Genomic DNA, 19,762 nt, shown 5'->3' on the forward strand with positions numbered 1-19,762 from the left:
ACAGGGTGGGATGGGGCAGCGCTGAAGGTCAGCAAGGCGGGCACGCACCCCGAATGGAGGTACTGGAGCAGCACTGCTGGGCACAGACACAGGCAAACACGTTTGAGCAAATTGGAACGACATAAAAGTCTATTACAGCAAATCAAACAGCAGTCAGCATGACAGCCATTAGCCTGAAATGAATACATGGGGACTTAATGAGGTCTGTCGAGGCTGGCTTGGTGAATTAAGTTGCCAATTCTAGCAGGATTTCCCTTTTCTTTACGGACTTGAAAGCATCCACGCTGCCTCGTTAGGGCTTCGACAAGTGAATTGCAGGGCCTTTCACCCTGATAAAATGGATAATTACACGGAGAACAGCTTAGTGAGGGGAGAGGGGTGGGCAGGAGGGGAACTGAGAACAAACAAACCCAAACACATCTGCCTGGCTTCTCCCCAGGCCAGGGCAGGGGCTTCCAGAGGAAGAGGGGGCAGGCTTGGGTGGGCTGGGGCAGGCGAGCTTCTCCCAGGAAAAGGGCAGTGCCTGGCCTCGATCTGCCTCCCACTCTCTCCTTTTCCAGGCCTGAGGACATGGGTCCCCATGGGTCATGTCCCCAGGCAACTATGGACAGGCTGAAAGTTCTCAAAGACTGGCTGCCCCAGGACCTCACAGAAAGCCTCTGGTGGGGAGGGCTACCGAGGGCACCCTCCAGGGCTCACTGTCACCAGGGGAATTGGTGAAAAATGCAGCTCTCCCCAAACTACTGATTCAGAATTGCAGTGACCCAGGAATATGGGGGGGAGCAAAAGTAGGTTTACAGTTGTTTGCATGGAAAATAATAATTCATAAATAATAATACTAGACAAAATCTGTGCTTCGAGGACTCACAACTGTAAACCTACTTTTGCCCTACCCTGTGTGCACCTAACTAGTCCCTGGAAAGTCTGATGTGGTGTGTTTGGGACCCTCTGATTCCTCACTTCTCGAACACTCAGTACTGAATGGCTTCTGAAGCACGTGCTTCTTCTGCTTCTGCTTGCATAACTCCAGGGCTGGGGAGCTCAGTACATCCTCAGCAGGCCAGGGGAGCAGAATGTGCAGCAGGTCTTATCTAGAAAGTTCTTCCTTATGCAGACAAAATTTGCCTCCTGGTAACCTTTCCTATGCCTACCCCTAGGTTTTGAGCAGAACAGACCCAAATATATCAGGGCCCCTAGAGCTGGGGAAGGTGGAGGGTGAGTAGGTAAGGGAGAAGGTACAAGCAGCTGGGGCGGCCAAGAGAGAAGCTGAGTGCAGGGGGGCAGCTACTGGAGCTTCCTGCCGTCACTCAAGGAATAATGAAGTCCCAAGGGCAAAAAATGAGCTTCTCCTACCGGCTTCACCCTCAGAACATGGGTGTTAGCCCTAGAAGGCGGCTGGGTCCAACTCCCTAGTTTAACAGCCATTGGAACTGAAGTCAGCAGAGGGACAGTGACAGTTTAAGTCTCAGCAGCCAGCTGTTGGCATAGTCAGGACTAGAACCCAGGTGTCTTGACCTCTAGTTTCCCTCTTCCCATGATACAACACAGGAGCTCTACTGCTCCCCTTGGCAAGATTCTGTTGAAACCCACCTCCTCCAGGAAGCCTGCTGAGATTTTCCTGATCACTGGCACCCCTCAGCACTGATGCATCACAGGATCCCCTGTTTCTCTGGTTTGCATTCTCACTCTGTTCAAAACTGCAAGGCCTCTGCCACAAATCGTGCTTCTCAAGGGCAAGGGCCTAGGGTTGCCAGGGTAACCTCAATGCAAACAGGAGGCCCCAGCCTCAACTCTAGGCCAGGGGCCAGCAGGTCCTCTGCTGGTACCCCAGTTGGGGACTGAGCCAGGCAGCTAAGTTCTAGCTCAGGTGACCACACCAGGCAAGGGCTGGTCAGTGCCAAGCCATCTCAGATCATTAGTGGCCTGGCCTCCATCCAGCTGACACCATATCCCCACTTGCCACGCTGAGCATCCTCGATCGAGTATCAGGCCAGCAAAGTGACCCAGCGATGTTTACACATTAGCAAGTAAACCATGTGGGCCTTCCTCCAAGGACTGTGTGTCCTTGCAGATGGCCCCTCTCAGTGCACCCTTTCCATGCATCAGATGGGCAGGAGGCAGTACACTTTACCCTGCCTGTCTTCTATTTTTATTAGATAAGACGGGCTATGGCCAGAGAGGTTAAGTGACATGCCCAAATGGACCCAGCAATCTGGGAGCAGAGCACGGGCTGAGCCTAAGGTCTCTTGCTGCTAGTTTGGCTCCTGTCATTGTACATTCCTCTGGCCTCCCATGTTTCCGTGCAGTGAGAGCCTGGCACAGCGCCAAGCCCACAGCAGACACTCAATAAATATTTGTTAAATAAATGAATGATGGAAGAGGCTCTCTCCTTGGAGGCAGAGGCCTTCGGAGAATCCCAGGAGATTCCAACAGGGTGGTGTTGGAGGTCATATCCCCTGGCAAGGGAGAGAGGAGAAGGCTGGCCCCAGCCCAAGAGCTGGGGAGGAGCACTGTGACCTCTTGTCCCCTTGCCATCGCTGCTGCCTGCTGCCCTGTGAGGGAAGGCAGAGGGCAGCCATGCCTGTCAGGATGGCAGCTGAGCAATGGGTCTAAGGCTCATTAACTCCGAGCCGTGCCCTTGGTTTCTGAGCCCGGGCCCGTAGTGCAGGCTGGCACGTAGAGACCCTTAATTAAATTAGGGAGGCTTCCAAATGAGAGGGGGCCCAGAGCCAAGCTGCAGTCCCAGGCACACCGGCTACAGCTCAGGGCACCATACCCCATGCTTGGGCTGTGGGTTCTCCCTGATTATATCCTGCTCTGCCAGGGGATGGGCCTGGGAGCCTCTACTATGTCCCTATCTGCACACTTGTCCTGACTTCCCTCGGTCTGGCATAAGCATAGGACCCTTGGCTCACAGCTGAGCAAGGAGGGCCAGGAACAGAAACTCGAGGGGCAAGAATCAAGGTCTCTTCATCCTTGAGGGAATCTGAGGCTGTGCTGGGAGTCAGGAGGCACAAAGTCAAAGATGTGTGACCTTGGGCAAGTCACTCTACCACTCTGAGCCTCAGCTTTCTCATCTACAAACTGAACAGATATTTTCTAAAGACTCTTCCAGTTTTCCTGATCCAATGACCTATAACACAAAGGGGCTAGGACTCAAATGCCCTGGTGCCAACCCACTTCTCTCCAGTAGATTCCATTTCCCACCGTCCCTATCTCAACCCTTCACTGCTGCCCCATCCAGAGCCCCGAAGACAGGCCTGATGGATGTCCAGTTGGAAGCTCTTTACCCACCACCTTCCAGGTCTTTGAATCACCTACTGCCAGCCCAGAAAACTGCTATCAGCCACCGGGGAGAGGGATGGCAAGCAATGAGAATCCCGGTGCTGTGGTGAGCCAGTAGCCAGTTTATTAACGAACCATTTGTAATGCAATAATTTGTACTTCTCAATTACCAGAATGGCTTGGTTTTACATGCATGCACTCATGCAAACACGCTCAGAATATACAGACAACCCAAAGGAGCCAAGGGCCAAGGGGACAGCACGCAAGCACAGGACCAGGGAAAGAAAGTCCCTTCCTAGAACTGCATGCTCCTTCCACCCTGGGGTGGGGTGGGAGTGCTGCTCTGGCAAAGCAGGAAGGCCTGGGGCTGCCAATCCACCTGCCCAAGGCCCACACTGGCTATGGATAGAAGAAAAGAGGGCACACCACCTGTCCCTCCTGACCTCTGTCTTGTCCCTGATTCCAGCTGGAGCTGTGGGCTCACCCAAGGCAGGCCTCTCTCAGGCCTGGTACTCCCACAACCCCCTCTCCCTTCACCAGCAGATGGGCCCATACCCTTGAGGGCCAGCATGCTCAGCCTGCCCAGAGCAGGTGCTGAGAGGAGGTATGGGCAGAAGAAAAAAGGTGACATGCCCTTGCCCCAGCTGACTCTTCACCCCACTCCCAGCAGCAGGTCCCCAGTGTCCCCCAAGTGTGACCCAGCGGCTCCTACCTCAGGGATGCGGACACTGTAGGGCTGATTGTGAAACGTGGGCGCATTGTCATTCACGTCCCCGACCTGAATGTTCACCTTCCGCGTGATCACCTGACAAGAGAGGGGCAGGGAGTCAGTGTCAGCATTGACCTCTAACTTCTTTCCACCCAAGGGGCCCAGGAACAATCCTCCCAGGGCAGCAGGGGCTTCAGGGGATACTCACCCCCTGGTGGTCGCTGACAGAGAACTCCACGGTGAACTCAGACTTGGTCTAAAAGAAAGGGAAGGAGGAGGGTAGAGTCAGAGAGAGGTGCTGATGTGCTGAGCCCTGAGTCCTGAGCCCTGCGTGGAGCTGGTCTGGGACTGGGTACCCAAAGGCTTCCCTAAAAAACAAGCATTGCCCCTTGGGTTGGGGAAGCAGGTTCAGAATAGGGATTCTTCCCATAAAAGAGCAACAGATTGGAAGTCAAGAGTAGGGCTGTAATGTGGATTCTGTGTTTAAATTGCTGTGTTATCTTAAATAAGTCGCTAGACACCTCTGTGGCCACTTCCTCAAATGTAAGGAGAAAGCAGGGGTGGGGGTTTTGTTCAAGCTCTTACCTTAATTTGCTAAGAGCTACAGAGTCATCAATTTCGGTGTCTCTGGCAAATGTCCTTTGGGGGGACATTTGTTTGGGGCAGGGTAGACTCATATACCCCATGGAGCCCCCATGCTACAGGGGATGAACCCAGGATCATTATTCCTCTTTCCCATCCAATGTTGTCCCTTGCATGGAGACACTCCCAACCACTCCATTCCAACCTCAAGTCTAGACATCAGACTGGCTGTTGAAGAGGGACCCCATTCAGGCAGGAAGATGCTGCTTCAGGGTCAGAATGGGGCCTCAGAGGAAGACCACCAAAAGATGATGACCTGTCTCCCCAGGGCCTGCTTCTGCCCCCAGGAAAGGACTGAGGCAGAAGTATGGGAAGGTCGTACCTCTCTGTCCAGTGGCTGCCGGAGCCACACCACACCTGTGTCAGGCTCCACAGCGAAGAAGCGGGAGGCCTCCTCACCAGACACGCCAAACACCAGGGGGTCATTGTCCATGTCTCGGGCCAGCAACTGGGTCACAGAGGAACCTGGAGTATCCAAGGGAGAGAGCGGAAGGCACAAATGGGAGGTCAGTCCATTCCTCAGCACCTTGCTCAGGTTGCTGAATCCCAACCTGGGGAGCAGCCACCAAGAGATCTCCAGCAGGTCACTGACTACTGCAAGACCTCCTGCATTCTGGGTTCTGACCCAGGCTCTCCACCTCTATCCTGGCCACATGTCACAGTGTGTACATGCCTATAACAGGAAACCATCATTCACCATGTTCTGGGTATGTAATGGACAGCTGTGACTTCTGCCTGCCCCCTTCCCTTTTCTGATTTTAATTTGGAGACCCCCTTTTCTAAGTGGCTCAGATGAGAACAGGCCCCCAACCTTCCAATTCTTACCTTCCAAGATGGGCATATAACTCAGCCCTAGCCAATCAGTGCATTTCATCTTTCTGGTCACAATGATTGGCTCAGGGACCAGTATGTGACCCAAGCTAGCCAATCAAAGCTAACCCTGGGACTTGTGCTGGAACTCCTGGGAAGGAGGAGCTCTTCTGCCACTGGGGTTGCTAAATTGGCACTGCTGGCAGCAGTCTTTGGCACCACACAGGAAGAGCCTACTTGAGAATCAGGCCAACAAGGAAGAAAACAGGCAAATTGTGCATGGAGAGCGATTCCTGATGGTGTGAGGGTCTGCAGCCAGCTGTGCCTGATATGAGCTCCATCCTCTGGACTTCTCAGCCACATGAACTAATAAACATACACCCCTTTTTTCTGCCTGAGTCAGTTGAGTTGGATTTCAGTCTTTGCAAATGGAAGCACCCTTTCTAATTCAGAATATTTTGCAACACCTGGCATTCAACAGTGACTAGGTGCTGTCCTTGTGGTAAGCACTGGAGAACGCAGAGATTAGGAAGATGTGGCCACCTCCGAGAACTCCAGTCTAGCACTGGGTGACAACGTGTCAACCTCGTTCACAAGAAAAAGATTGAGGTGTCACCCTGCACCAGGAAACAAAGCCCTGGCCAGAGTTTACCCTGGGCACCAGGATGCCTGGCCTACAGCCCTGCCTAAGAAGTCCCAGTGTAGTGTACCATCTCCCGGGAGACACAGCCCTCTCTAGGCAGCCTTCAGATAGAGTGACCAACCACCCTGGTTTGTCTAGGACGGAGGCAGAACACATACTAAAACCAGGAGGTCCCAAGCAATTGGATCAGCTGATCATCTTAGCTTCAGGCGGTCCTTATCCCCGCCAGGAACTGGGCAAAATGTCAGAAGTATACAGTGTGTCATTTTCTGCAGAGAAGGTCTATAGTCTTCATCTGATTCTCAAAGGACTGGTTAAATTAGAAAAATGGCCTTGGGCAAATCACTTCTTTCAAAGCCTCAGTTTACCCTATAAAATGGGATGAACACTTCTGCAAATACTGAGTCTCTTGATCACTGACTAGCTCTCAGTGGGCAAGCTAAGTAAGGAGCGATTCCAAACAGGGGGAATATTATCTAGGAAAGAACACCAATGAGCTTTTCTAGGCACATTTTTAAAAGGACACTTCTAACATGACAATGATAGATAACATTTCTGAGCACTAACCACACTCCAGACACTGGGCTAAAGGATTTCCATGTACTAGTGTACAATATAATTGAATCCTTAGTGTTATGCTCCCCATTTGACTGATAAGGTAACAAAGAGTGATTAAGTAATTTACAAGAGCCACACAGTTACAAATGGCAGAGCTGGAATTCAAAGCCCAGGCACTCTGGACCCAGAGTCCACGCTTATTACCACAACTTTATACTACTCAACCCTTGATCTGTGAACTCAAGATTCAGGACTCCCATGGGAGTGACCTTATCAGACCCTAACTGGAAGCCCAACACTTGGAAAGGGAAGATATGAGGCAATCACTAGACTCTCGTGATATGCCAAAAGGGTGCCAGGCCCATTCACATATCCTCCCAGCAGTTCTGTTTAGTAGTCATCATTATACCCATTCTACAGATTAGGAAGTTGAGGCTCAGAGAGGCAAAATAGCCTCTCCATGTTCACACAGCAGAGTGGGACATGGCAGCATCCAAAGTGACGGGAGAAGGTGAGAACTGGGAGGAGGAGGGATGAAATCAGGCAACAGAGTTGAAATAATCTGGGAGACTGTCTGGGGAGTCCAATCTTCCCATTTTAAAGATGGAGAAGCTAAATGTATTTAGTAATTGTCCTAAAGTAACAGAGTTACTTTAGTTGAGCAAGAGTCAGGACCCAAACCCAAGTTTCCAGACTCTGACCCCCGGTACAGTGCTCCTTCTAGATGAGGAAGGAGAGGGTATGTGAAGCCATAGAGAAACCAAGCACATCTTCCCAAGGCATCTGTGTTGCTTAATGACAAGCAGTTAATTTATACTAAAGCAAATGGGAATGTATTGGGAACACAGGGTAACATTTAACATATTTTTAAAGACACAACCTAAAACTGTAAAAGAATTTCCAATCTCTCCCAGATTTCCAGGATACACATTTCCTTTTCGTTATCCTCAAGGGTCCTTCAGTGGCAACATTTGAGGAGCACCGAGCTATTTCTCAATGCCTTGGGGAAATTCACATGAGGAAACTGAGGCCCATAGGGGCCCTGCCTATCCAAAGTACACAATGAGTCCATGGTAACCGCCCAGACCGAACACCTCACCTGCCAACCTCCTTCAGGGCCCAGCCCAGCTGGGGTGTATGGGGCCAAGCTCCCAGCCGGCCAGTGGGATTCTGGGAAAGCCACACTGGCCCTCCAGCCAAGGCTGCACTACTGGGCCCAATATCCCAAATGGCTTGCTGAGGCCCAAAGCTCGGGCCCTCCCAAGAAGGGGGGCACTGTGCAGGACAGGGATGGGGCCATCAGCTGCTGTCACCCACCCTGTAATTTCCTGGACTTTATCCATTTTCCCCTCAATTATGTGCTGTTCAAAATGGTCCTTTTCGGCTTCTTCATGGGCTCTTGCCTGCTCACGCCTTCTTTGTGTCCCAGGTAATTGCTAGTGACCTTTTCTAAGTGTACTAATTAAAGGTACCAATTTAATATTATATTTAAGACAAGACGCCCTGCAATTTTCCAGCTGGGCACATACTCCCCTGCCCGGCGCTGTTCTGCCGCTCTGCAGAAGCTGGGCAGAGCTCTGGCTTCTCCAGGACACAGGCCTTGTTTCCACCAGGGCAGGTTCCAGCAACCTCTGTTTGTACCATTCATGTCGAAATGAGGCCAAGATGAGGGGCCCAAATCCAGCACAATGCCCGCAGAAGCAGCCACTCAGGAGAACCATCCCTGATTGTGTGACCTGGAGTACGCATGCCACACTTGCAGATTGTTTCCCACCTGAGAAACAGACAGCGTAACCTGCAACCCAGGCTGTGCAACACCTAGAATTCATTTGTTCCTTTCTTTCTTATTGTGGCAAAAGATATATAAAATGCATCATTTAAGCCATTTTAAACTGTATAATTCATCACTGTCTATTTCCAGAACATTTCCATCACCCCAAAAGGAAATCCCATACCCATTAAGCAGACATTCCCCATTCCCCCTCTCTTAGCCCCTGGTAACCACTAATCTGTCTGTCTATGAATTTGCCTGGTCTGGATATTTCACATGAATAGAATCCTATGTGGTCTTTGTATCAGGCTTCTTCCACTCAGCATAATGTTTTCAAGGCTCATTCATGTTGTAGCACGTATGAATACTTAATCCCTTTTTATGACTAATATCCCACTGTATGGATATATCACATTTTGTTTATCCATTCGCCAGCTGATGGACATTTGGGGTGTTTCCACCTTTGGGGCATGGTGCATAGTGCTGCTATAATCATTGGTGGACAAGGTTTTGTTGGAACACTTGTTTTCGATTCTTTTGGGTATCAACCTGGGGGTAGAATTGCAGGGGTTTATGGTAATTCTACGTTTAACTTATTGAGGAACCACCCAATTGTTTTCCACAACAGTTGTACCATTTACATTTCTACCAGGGGCTAGGTGCCCCCTGCATGGTGGAAGGATGGGAGCTGGGCTGCACTGCATAGCAGATGCTATTGGCACCAGGCCCACCGTGCCTTAGCATATACCATGATCTCATACACCTGCCCAGCTTCCCGCTGCCAGCCCGGGACTCCTGCCGAGGGGTCTCACCATCGGTGACTGCTCCACCCACGCACAGGACAGACCAAGATGATGGATAAACACCCTGGCTCCCTCGCCGCTCAGGGGCTGGCTCAGAGGTGTGTTCGACGCTGGCTCTTAGTCCCCTGTCGGGAATCAGCTCCAGTTTCCCACACTGGTAGCTTGGTTGATGATGCACCTTTATGGTGTCTGTCCCTTCCTTGTCTCATGTCCATTCCTGGAATCCCCCCCCACAATAACCTATATGTATCTCAGTCCTCATCACAAGGTCTGCTTCTGGGGAACCCATATAAGACACTCCCCAGGACTGTGGCATCTGAATCACCCAGGGAGCTTGTTATAATACGGATTCCCAGGCCCCACTGACTCAGTGGGCTGGTGGAGGGGAGCCCAGGGTGTTAACTTTTAAATAGTCGCCCTCACTCTCCCTGCAAGAGACTGACGCACAGTGAGGTGGGGAAGTCCCGAGACTGGTTTATAGCAGGAGGACATTCAAATATTTAACAATGGGCACAGTACAGGCATCAACCAATCAGAAAGGACGCTGGCCATAAACAAGCAGACCTGTGAGTGCTGCCTGTAAGTCAGCCTGGTTTATGGCTCACATTTTAGATGCAAAGAAAGCTCCTCAGGCCTCGGGATGATTTAAAAGCTGTCTTAGGGCTCTTGGCTCAATCAGTGCTGCTGGAAGACTCTCTGCCTTCTGCCTCCCTGCCCTCACAGGGAAGGGCAACCCAGTAAGGCCAGCTAGCCCTCCACTCTGTGCCAACCCAGCCCAGGCTGGGGCGCAGCCTAAGCTCATGGGTGGAAAGTGGAACTTTTAAGAAGGGAAATCCCTGTACACCCATGTTCACAGCAGCGTTACTCACAATAGCCAAAAGGGGGAAGCAACCCAAGTGTCCCTCAATGAAAGAGTGAATAATTGAAATGTGATATATACACACAATGGAATGTTATTCAGCCTTAAAAAGGAAGGAAATTCTGACACATGCTCCAACATGGGTGAACCTTGAACATGGTGCTAAGTGAAACCAGCTAGTCACAAAAGGACAAACACTCTATGATTCCAGCTCTGTGGAATTCAGAGAGACAGGAAATAGAAGGGCGGTTGCCAGGGGCTGGAGAAAGTAGGTAACAGAAAGTTGTTTAATGGGTGCAGAGTTTCACTTTTGCAAGATGAAAGGCGTTTGGAGACTGGTCGCACAACAATGTGAATATACTTAACACTACTGAACTGCACACCTACAAATGATTATGATGGTAAATTTTATGTTATATGTATCTGCCAATTAAGAACTTTAAAATCAAAACTTAAATCATGTCCAAGTTCCTAGCGACCCAGCCCAAGACAACACCTCCCACTGGCTCTCATCCAGGCTCCCCAGGCTCACCTACTTTGGCCCCATGGCCTTCCTTCTCTTCCTGAACAGTTTGTGGCAGCCTCAGGGCCTTTGCCCTGGCTGTGCCTTCTGCTAGAAGACCCAAGGTCACTACAAGCTGCTCATTATCCACCTCTCAGGTCAAGAATTACCTTCTCAGAGAGGCCTTCCTCAGATCCTTGATCACACAGACTCTATCTAAAGAGGCAGCGGTCACTCTGTGTCCCTGCACCCTGAGTTACTGTCTTCACAGCCCTCCCTTCTCTGAGCTGATCCTGTTTATGCACTTGACTTGCTGACTTGCTGTCCGGAGACCCCAGGGCAGCGGCCTGGCCCCTTCATGTTCCCTGTTGTATCGCTAAGCTAACATAGGGGCTGGCATCCCTGAGGCACTCAATAAAGAGTCAGTGGGTAAATAAATGAATCCTGCCAACTGCCTGGAGGTGTTAGAAGAAGATAGCCTCCAAAAGTCATGAAAATCTCTGAGCCGCGACGAGAAGAGAGAGTATAGCAAGTTAATTCTTAATTATGTACACTAATGGACAGGAAAAAGCCTGGCTAATCAAAACCTAATAATGCCCAAGCCAGTAGCACTTGGCTTTGGATGCAGGCGGAATAATAGTTGGGCACTGGCTGGGCTCCAGTCTCCCAGGAACTGGCCCTGCACCCCATTAAGAGACCCAATAGCCCATCCTGGGACAGTATACCCTGTCCTGGAGTCGAGGGGCCCAGGTTGGAATGGGGACCTGCTCAGTGGGCTGCAAATGCTCCTGGGAAGTACAGCATTGGCACAAGTTCCCCCACGGTGGCCTCAGTCCTGGAGCGGCAGGCTATATCCATCTTCCAGGCAAGGGGTGGACAATCACAGCTTCCCCTGCAGCCCCGCTGGGCCCATGCTGATCGCCAAGATGACTGTTATTACTATTATTGTTGTTATTTGCTGGGATTGCTGCATCATGTGCTCCTGGAGAGCTGTGAGTCACTGCCTGCTAGACTCAGGGCCAGAAACTTAGGCAGGGGAGTGGCGGGCTGCAAGGCTTATTATTTATTCTGGGTGGGGGGGTTTGTTCCCAAAACACAAAGAGGGTGCTACAGAATGAAAAAGGGTAAGGAGAATCCACCATGCCTCCTCTTTGCAGCAGCATCTTCTTAAAGCGGACCTTTGATTGTGCTATACCCCCTCAGGCCCTCCCCTCAGTCCTGCAGAATTAAAACTGAATTCCTTACCATGATGGCCAGTGCGCCTCTTACCTGTCCTGCCTCGGCTCCCTGGCCAGTCACTTTCTCATAGCAGCCCTAGGCTCAGCCAGCCAGGCTGCTATCATCCCCCCAGAGGACCACAGCTTCCACACCTGTGCAGCTGCTGGTCCTTCAGCCTGAAAGACCCTTCCTCCCCTCACTGCCTCTCAAATCCCAGTCATCCTTAAACGCACACCTCAAACGCCACCACCTCTGTCACAAAGTTCCTTCTTCTCTGTGCTCCCTGACCTGTTGTTTGTACCTCTGCACAGTAGGGAGAGATCATCACCACTTGAAGGTGGAGACTGATGTTCTGGGACTTGCTTGGCAAATCTCCCCACCCCTCCACAATTAACTATCACTCTTCTCTTGGGGCCAAGCAGCTAGTACTTCATTCCCTTGCCCATGCAGACATTACTAATCAATCACAGCTCCCTTTTTTGTTGAGTCTATATCCAACTTCAGAATCCCTCACAACAATGGTTCCACGCAGTCACTACTAACCAATCCTAATAGGCATGTGAGAACAAGCCTTTTGCAATCTGTGACCTAAAAGAACTTCACATCAGCCCTGATTTGCTGTCCCTTTCTATCCAGGGGCCAAGGATCTAGGCCAAGCTTTGCCCCTATCAGGCTCAGGACATTTTGGAGGGAGAATCAGGCTTGAAGTCTACAGGCAAGCTCAAAAACAGGGACTAGTTATAGGTAAAGAGAGGCACAAAAAGATAAAGCTTCTTCTCATTTTACAGAGGGAGGATTGGGGTTCTGGCTGGGAGATGGCTGCCTGGGATGGGGCTGCTCACTGGTTGAGTAGTTGAGCCAAGGTGTAGCCGATGGCAGGCCCCAACCCCAGTCCCAGGTTACAGGCCAGTGGTTATGACCAGGTCTTTCTGAGACTAACCACTCCCCCCTCCCCATGGCATTAGGCCTGCTGAATGTCCCCCATCCCTATCAGGAGGGAAACCTACCCTCCTCCTCCTGGTCCAGAGGGGCCTGGCTGCTCTGACCCTGATCTCTGCCATTGCCAGGGGCTCTTGTGCTCTCCTCTCCCTGGGGATGAGCCCCCGGAGAGCCTGGGCTGGCCTTGGAGGCTGCATCTCATTTGTCTCTCCTCTGGGATAAGACAGGCCAGTTAAGTGCCTTGATTCCTGGGAATAATCTCATTTGTCTTAGGTTCCCCCTTCTCGCTCTCCTGCCTTCAGTCAGGCTCCTTCCCTCTAGTTACCCTGGATCTTGAACTTGGTTTGACCTCAAGGAAGCCAATTTTTTTTCCTGTTGGCCCCAACCCCTGCCTCCATGCACCTAGAGGAAGCCAGAGTAAGCTCTAACCCTGGCCCCTCTCTCCTGAAATGCAGGTGACCTCAAGCCTGCCCTGCACTGGTCAATGTCCTCACTCTCATTAGGAAACCCTTGCCCTGGATAAAGGGAGCTGTCTCTGTCTCAGAACCCAAAGGCCACCTGCACACCCTCTCCTGCAGCTCAGTCCACTCGAGTAGACACATAAACCATCTAAGGGAAAGGAAACTAGTCTTGGCTAAGCACCTGTGGGCGGCGTTCAGAACAAGCCAACCAAGGATGTGCTTCTGTGGTGTGCGGACTGTTCTCAGGTAGAGGCAATTTTAGCTTCAGGCTCAAGAGAACTTCAAGAACTATCTAGAAGAACTTGAATTAGGGGCCTTGCTCATAAAAGATTATCAGATAACCTTTCTGACCCACCTCTATGGCAGGGAAAACTTTTATTTATTAAACATTTGCTCTGACCCTTTGAAGCCCCCAAGGCACCTTCCCTCATCCCTAGCTTAGGATGTATTATATAGGGTGTCCCCCCAAAATGTACACACATTTTAACAGCTGATAACTCACTTAATTTTCACTCCTTTTCAGGTTTAACTGATTTGAAATAATGGGTAAAACCAGACTAAGCTTTGAACAAAGAAAATTTATCCTAAAGTGCCACTAGACATTTTTTTTGGCAATAAATAAAAGATAAAGTTTATGGTACAAAACCAGCAATAGTCAACAAATCAAGGGCTCACAAATACCAAATGAAAAGATTCTTGATGTTTGCGATTCCATTGCTTCGTGTTACCAGTAGTGCCTGGACCAGAATGGTCATCAGTTTAAAAACAGGCACTGACAAAAAAATTATTCATTTCTGTAGATTCTTTTAAATTTTGAAAATGAACTGTATGTTAATAAACACTGACTTTATAATCGTTCAAAGTGCGTGTACATTTTTTGGGACACCCTGTGTACCTAGATCCCTCTTTCTATCTCGAACCTCTCCTGCACCTGGGGTCTCTGATTCTCTCATGTATGCAGGGTTCCCATACATATGCATGTATTAAATGTGGTTATTTTCTCTTGCTGATCTGTTTCATGTGTATCTGAACCTTGAGGGTAAGGAAAGTTTGTTCCACCCGCACACCAGGCACGTACTCTATGGTTTTCATTCTCTATCATCTGTTTCCCACAATGGCCCTCCAGAGAGGGGCAAGTGTCCCCACTACACATTGAGAAAACTGAGGCTCAGAGGGGTAAAGTGACCTACCCAAGGTCACACAGCTAGGAGGTGGCAGAGCAAGGATTTGATCCCTTCTGTCTGACTCAGAACTCATGTTCCTTCCACAACCCTCACATCCCTGATCACAAAGCCCCTTATCCGGCCCCAGTCCGAGCAGCTAAACTCTGTCTTCTGCTAGCCCCACAGAGACTGACCCCCATGAAGCCCCAGTTCCCCCATGTTTTAGGTTGCTCTGAAGCCTGGGTTACTTGGCTTGCCTGAAGGTGAGTACTCCTGAGGCAGGACTGGGGGGGTCCCCTCCATCACCCTGGGTTTCCACAGCCCACACATCACCTGGTGATTACCTGATGATCACCAACATGGTGATTTCCTCTTGAGAGTCAGGGAAGGGAAGTGGTTGGCTCACCTGGACACACAGGTGTCAGATGGCCAAGGGGACATGCTAATTTGTCAGAGAAGAAGGAGAGACTGAACAGCAGGATGCTACAAACGCAGAGGCTCTGGTGGTGAGGAATAGCAGACGCTCCAGGTTGTTGCTTTAAATTAATAAAGCACAAGAGGAAAGATCAGACATTAAATACCAATATTTGAGGGGCCTGGCCCTGAGTCTCAGAACCTGAAGCTGTCCTGCTTTTAGCACAACATAGCAAGTAAGAGCCATCATTGCCAAGGGCTGCCGAGCCTGGGAACAGGCACCAATGTGCTTCAAGTCCCTATAACCTAATGAGTCGGAGAGGTTAAGTTACTTGCCTGAAGTCACACAGCTAGCACGTGGCAGAGCAGAGACTGTTTGAGGATCCTTCTAGTCCCATGCCACCATTACAGTCCTTCATTCACTTAGCAAGCACTGCCTGACCGCCTCCTCTGTCGCGGGCTCTGCTCTAGACACTGGTGACACCACAATGAACAAAACAGACAGAAGTCCCTGCCCTCCTGGAGCGCACATTCAGCAAACAGACCTTCATTTCCATATGCCACATGCTCTTCCTGGCCTTTCTGGGAAGCAAGAGTATGAGTTTGGAGTCTAGTCACAACCAGATGGACGAAATATGTGTTCCTACTGTTCACCTGGTTCATAGGCTGTGATCCACCGCCCCTCACCGCCCCCCAAGGATCCTCATCCTGGCAGGAAGGTGGGGACTTGGGACACAGGATCAAAAGACACCGAAAAAGCTTCGAGAGGAAGGCAGCCTCAGTGAAATGCCTCTACCTAGACAGAGAGAAGCCCTCAGGCATAGAACTAACGTGGCTGGCACTGGCCGGCACTCAGCCACGACTTCCTGGTGACTCTGGGCAAGTCATTCACCTCTCTGACGTCATGAGGGACTGATGTCAGTGGTAAACGCACAGAGGTCCTTGGGGAGAATCGAATCTAAGTGTGACAAACAGGTAGCAAGTCATATACCCTGCCTGTCCTGGGTCATGGTTTCGGGGCAATGTGTGAAGGATGCCAAGGCTGCATCCGGGTTCAGGAGGGGAGACTGCTATGATCCACGGAGGCACCTGATGGGAGGAGGGGCAGGGGCTGTATCTGTGCCACACACGCGCATTCTTATGAGGCCGATAAGCTCATTCTACAAAGGCGAAAGCAGGGCTGGGCAGCTCAGTGACTCGTCCACCGTCGCCCAGCTAACAGCTACAGGTGGGAGAGCTGAGACTCAGACTGGTCCCTGGCTCCCCAGTATCCTTCCTACTACACCACATTAAGGTCCCATCCAGTTAAACTGTATATAAGATTATAATTCGTTTGCCACACAGTGTTCAAAGTGCCATGGAGGAGAGAAGGGCACAGCCGCCTCAGCCTGCCTGGCCCAGCTTTAGTCTGGTGGAGACGCTCCGGAAGCCAACAGCCGGGGTCCGGGGTAGGCTGCATACTCCTGCCCAAGCACAGCAGCCTGACACGAAATGGCCGTGAACAAAGAGGCTCTGGAATGCTCTATTTGACCTTCCTGAGTCCTCGCTGCAGCTCCCAGGCCTACGGGGGCTGAAGTCCTGTGACAGGGGCCAGGATAGCCAAACGGTAGTTACCAGATTTAATAACAGTGATAACAGAGGGGTGGATATTTTTTTCCATTCTCCTGAAACTTTTCAATTCATTGAACTGTTCAATTAACTTTACAAAAGGAAATGTGAAAAAATGACGGCAAATTGAACTTGACATTATCATTAAAATAAACAGAGCACTGCAGGCCATTAAAGGCTCACAAAGAGATTATCCAAACACTCGCAGGCACTTGCTGACTCCTTCCAGCTCAGAGGGACCCTGGCACTTCCCTCCTGCTCGGAGCTCGCAGGCCCTGCCTGTCACCAGTTATACCCCCCCAGCTCCTAAAGAGGCCATGCCAACGTGACCCACCACCACGGCCCCCGCAGTGTGAGCGTGAATTTGTGGGAAGGGCGAGAGCAGCACAGGAGGCCAGCTTCTGCTAACAGGCTGCCATCTTCAAGATGTCCTTTCCTTCTGCTGCACACAATGGGGTCCTTTAGTCTAGCGGGTCTCAGGCCTGGCTGCACGTTGGATTCACCTGTGGCATGTTTGCAACTCCAAATGCCCATCTGTACCCCCAGACCAAGTACATCGGAGTCTCTGAGGAGGGATGCAAACAAAACAAAAAACAAAAAAACAGGAATCCCAGAAGATTCCCCAAGGGCAGCCCAAGTTGATCACCAAGATCTAGATAATCCCAGAAGTCCCTTCAATCTTCAGGACTAATCCAAGAAACGGTGATATAGGAAAACCCATAGGTCAACGGTTCCCAAACTTGTTAGCACCTTGGAATCACCTGGAGCTTTCAAACACCTGTGCCCACGTCCCACACCCCAAGGCTGTGATGAATTGGTCTAGGGTACAGCTGGGCACTAGAAAGTTCTAAATGCCCAGGTGATTCTAACGTGCAGGCAAGACTGGGGATGAGGGCTCTAGGCGACATTTTCACATGTCCAACAGGGAAGGCAGCTCCCCGACGATCTTCCTTCAGAAGATCCCACACCCTCAAACATGCGGCTCATTCGGCTGAGGCCAATACCACAGGTGGGTCAGAAAAGAAAAAAAAATATTTGCTCTGTTGCCTCTTCCTGTGTTCAAAATTTTCCAAATACCTATATTTTAAAAAGTTAATTAATTCATGGCTTTGAAGCAGTGAATCTCAACCTGATCTCATATAAGTATCACCTGGGGAGCTTCAAAAACTAAAAATGCGCAGGCCCTCCCTCCTAAGAATTGTTTAAATTAGTAGGTCCAGTACAGGCCCAGACATCAGCGTTTTGTTATATAATAAGTCTTCACCTAATGTCGTTGATAGGTTCTGTGACTTTAACTGAAACGAACTATAATGAAACCAATTTTACCACAGGCTAACTGACACAAACAAGAGGTGAGTTCCTATGGCATCTCATTAGCGTTATAACAAAGCGACACAATGAAGTGGGAAGAGTGCAGCCGAGGTGAGATTCCCTGGGTCTCAGGATTGAGCCCTCAACAGAATCACCAGCAGGGCTTGTTAAAAAGGCAGCTTCATGGGCCCCGCCCAGAGATTCTGGTTCAGAATCTGCATTTCTAACAAGCTTCCAGGTGATGCTAAGGCTACCGAGCTGAGGCCACAACTTTGAGAACCACAGGGTTAGAGCTTCCATGGGCCCAGGTCTGAGCCACTTCAAGTTCTTTTCAATGGTAATTTGGACCTTAATGCCTGACTTCAGAATCCCATCCCCTCCTGTGCCACCCCTCACCCCCCCACCCCCCCACCCTGCCTTCCATCCCTTTGCCAGAGCCAGGCACCTCTTTCCACCTCTACAGCGGGAAAGGAAGCTGAGGAACTAAGAGATGAAACCAGAAAAGCAGGTGAGAAGACACCCTTCCCTCACCCCTGCTCTCCCACCTCCCTCTGTGAAGGGCCAGAAAAGTCCCTCTGGAAATCTCCTCCTCTTTGAGGAGGCTCATAATTACCCACAATGATCACGGCACCATTCATTTTGCCCTAAAATTAATACATCACGTTGAGAATGATATCGCACTAATTTATCACAAGATTTATGAAACCTGCACTTTTTCTAATGAGATTTATGCAAATGCCGCTCTTGCCACTGTTTGTGTTTTTAAAAGTTTTGACAGGGAAGTGGGGGTCCAGCCCAGCTGGCAGAGGCCCTGTCCCCACTCAGGGGTTGAGTGGCGATTCCTGAACTTAGATGCCCAGGTGAGCAAGCCCCCTTCCCAAGTGGGAAATACTTGGCTCCCCCAGTCCCATCTTTCCCCAGGTACACCCTTATGCATTTGAGCGGTCCCTCTCAGGGGGCTCACCTGCAGCCTCAGGGGGAAAGGCAGTTAGAGGTGGTGGGGCTGGTTCCCTAGGTGAGCATGGGTCTCTTAACTAATCAGGGGCCTTCCAGGCCCTGTCTCTGAGGACAACTGTGGGTGATAGCATCCCACTATCCAGGATATAAGAGGCACCTAGGAGGTGACACGTAAAGTGGCACTCACTCTCAGGTGCTCACTCTGTACTTGCACAAGTCTCAGAATGTCCCCTAAAATATTGTGCCCTGGGTACCTCACTTGCCCCACCCTAGTCCCAGCCTTGCCACTACTACCATTTATTGAGCACCTACTGTATGGTAGGCACTCTGTTAACCCTTCACATACACAATCTCACTTAATATTTACCACAAATCTGTGAGGAAGGTCTCCTCCCACTCAAATAAGGAGGTTAAGTCTCAGGCAGGGTTAGCAACTTGCCCAAGATCACACAGCCTGGAAGAAATAGAACCTGATTCAAATCAGGACCATCTGACCCTAAAGATAATGTCTTACTCAGTACCGACCCCAAAGGAGTCAGAGGAGGCCTTCTCTTTTCTGGGGGTTTGGTAACACTGCACGTTTCTGAGGGGCACATCCTACATCCTCAGTTCCCAGAATACTGATGAAAAGCAGGAAACTAGCCCCAAAGAGCTCTGAGCAACTACAAGTCATGATACACAATCTATGCACTAAATTTCAAGCTCATTATAACAAAGATGTGGTCAGGTGCTCACTCAGAGCCTTTTTACTCTTCCTTTACATACAAGTATAATTATATTGGTTTGTGTGTGTTTTTTCAATTCACAGACATATCAGGGAGGTACATGAACAATAATAGGAAGCAATAAACAACAGCTTTTTCTGCTCACAAAGGGGAAAGATCAAAACCCTGAAAACTAAGAACTTGAAATAACCCGAGTCCCTTCGCTAGCTCCTGTCAATGACAATGCATCACCATGGAGAGCTAGTCAAGGTGACGTGTTCAATGATGTGCCGAGAAGGTGCTAAATGATGAGTCATCTCCGCGTAAGCAGGCAGGTACTATATAATAGAGCTGAAGAATATTCCATGCAAGTCATTATAATTAAAAAAAGATTTTGTGCTTAAA

The 19,762-nt window shown here is 50.1% G+C and overlaps 1 protein-coding gene across 1 annotated transcript in view; it reads right to left on the minus strand.

Moving 5' to 3' along the window:
• LOC308567371 (cadherin-23-like) overlaps nucleotides 1-19,762 on the minus strand; it is a gene marked incomplete at both ends in the record, with an annotated part of 250,272 nt that overhangs the window by 183,220 nt on the left and 47,290 nt on the right. Inside the window, 3 exons of the mRNA XM_081158790.1 lie at nucleotides 3,998-4,090; nucleotides 4,203-4,250; nucleotides 4,959-5,101. Of these exons, the coding sequence (XP_081014916.1) occupies nucleotides 3,998-4,090; nucleotides 4,203-4,250; nucleotides 4,959-5,101 (284 nt within the window). The remainder of the gene's footprint in view (nucleotides 1-3,997; nucleotides 4,091-4,202; nucleotides 4,251-4,958; nucleotides 5,102-19,762) is intronic.

This window comes from Miniopterus schreibersii (genome assembly GCF_964146895.1).
Source record: "Miniopterus schreibersii genome assembly, chromosome: 14".
In the NCBI taxonomy this organism is placed as follows: Eukaryota; Metazoa; Chordata; class Mammalia; order Chiroptera; family Miniopteridae; genus Miniopterus; species Miniopterus schreibersii.